The following is a 1,730-nucleotide window of genomic DNA, read 5'->3' on the forward strand; positions in this document are numbered from 1 at the left end:
CAAACGTTGGGTGCTAGAGATACTAGTCTCTACTTAACAACAAACGTCTGACTTCTGGGTTGTTGTTTTTCTTCAGTGGTGGCCATCTACGACTACAACAGGGACAAGGACGACGAGCTGAGCTTCATGGAGGGGGCGATCATCTACGTCATCAAGAAGAACGACGACGGTTGGTTCGAGGGCGTGTCCGGCGGCGTCACCGGGCTGTTCCCTGGCAACTACGTGGAGTCCATCATGCACTACGTGGACTGAGGAGTAAACAGTAAAGTCTATTTATTCAGTCGTATCGTAATCCACTGAGACTGACCGCCGACATTCTTGACTCCTGAGATAGATGTAACTGTATGATCCCCTCCCCCCCTCCTTTTTTTTGATATGACAATGTTCTTTCCCTTACCGATTGCAAATAAAATGAAAAGTAATATCTATTTAGTTTATTTTTTGGTGTTATATGGGCGGGTTGGGGGAGGGGGACTTTTATGGAATATGTACAAAACAAAACATTTCTAAAGAATTGGACTGCACGCGTTGAACTCATAAGACGATGGTCACACAGCTGAAGGATGTACGACATCATCTTGCCTGGACCAAAAAAAAAAAAAAAAGATTAGCGAGTCCAAGTCCCTTTATTTTTTTTTTGAACAAGAACATGAGGTTTGATGGAACAAATAAAACGTAAACACCTTCAGTTGAAGTGTTTCTACTGTCCGTTGTACATAACGAGAGCTGCAACCGCTCGGGGTTTCTGTAATGTGAATTCAGTGAATGTCGATTATATGATTAGAAGTGGCGCCGCCCTCATTCGTTAAATAGGATGGCCTGTCAATAATTCACCAATTAAAAGTACTGTATATGGTATTTCAAAGAAAACAATTAATCCTGAAAATCAGTCTTGGTGTTAAAGCATGCAAAATTTTAAGAGATATAATGTAATCTAAAGTTTATCCCCATTATGCTTCCATTATGTTGTAAATGTATTCAGCTTTTATTTTTATTACACTGTTGAAATCACTGAACTTTTTTAGACTCTGAAGTAAATTCTCAAGCCTCCCCCACATGGTCTCGCACGTCCTAAATGCCACTTTGCATTTGGACTTTAAAATCTTAAAAAATTGAAACTGAATTTACTTTTTCATCCGTTTGAGGCAAGAGATCACATTTCATTTTAAAAGATTGTCACATCACTGTTATTTTATACTAATCCACATCAAATCCGTGGGATCCATCAGTGACTGTGCTTCTGATAGATAGCGTGCCCGACACTGCCATGTGACAATTCAGATGTAACGTAGACCAATAAACTAATACCTCCGCAGCCTTCACACAGACCTGCTCCGGGTTCAAAGGACCACGTTGAATGCTCTGAACATGAGATCCTCCGAGGTGTACATATTTTAAAATCAACATCAGCTGTCACTCAGGTCTAGAACTCATCGTTCCTGTCAGCCCTCGAACGCGCCATCTAACATGACAACTTTTATTTTTTACCATTTCAGGATACTGCAGCTTATGCCTTGATATTTTGCCCGCTTGCTTGCTTTAGAAATTTCAAATTAAATGAAAAACAGTTTCCGGCTCAAGTTCGTGGGTCGAAATATTGAAATCTGTCTGCCCTTCATTTGTACATATAATATGTTGATTGAAAAAGTAATGTACAGTCTTTTATAATAAACAATTCTATGTACAACATGCATGGTGTGGTCACTTGGTGGAAATCAAAAAAGCACAGA

At 39.8% G+C, this 1,730-nt stretch overlaps 1 protein-coding gene across 1 annotated transcript in view; it reads left to right on the forward strand.

Annotated features, from left to right (window-relative positions):
- The window catches only part of abi1a (abl-interactor 1a), a 38,911-nt gene extending 37,222 nt beyond the window's left edge, over window positions 1–1,689 (forward strand). Inside the window, exon 10 of the mRNA XM_031850305.1 lies at window positions 71–1,689. Within this exon, the coding sequence (XP_031706165.1) occupies window positions 71–252 (182 nt within the window). The 3' untranslated portion in view covers window positions 253–1,689. The remainder of the gene's footprint in view (window positions 1–70) is intronic.
- The last annotated feature ends 41 nt before the right edge of the window (window positions 1,690–1,730 follow it).

The sequence above is a fragment of the Anarrhichthys ocellatus genome, unplaced genomic scaffold (genome assembly GCF_004355925.1).
Source record: "Anarrhichthys ocellatus isolate YVR2014 unplaced genomic scaffold, GSC_Weel_1.0 scaffold10, whole genome shotgun sequence".
Classification (NCBI taxonomy): domain Eukaryota; kingdom Metazoa; phylum Chordata; class Actinopteri; order Perciformes; family Anarhichadidae; genus Anarrhichthys; species Anarrhichthys ocellatus.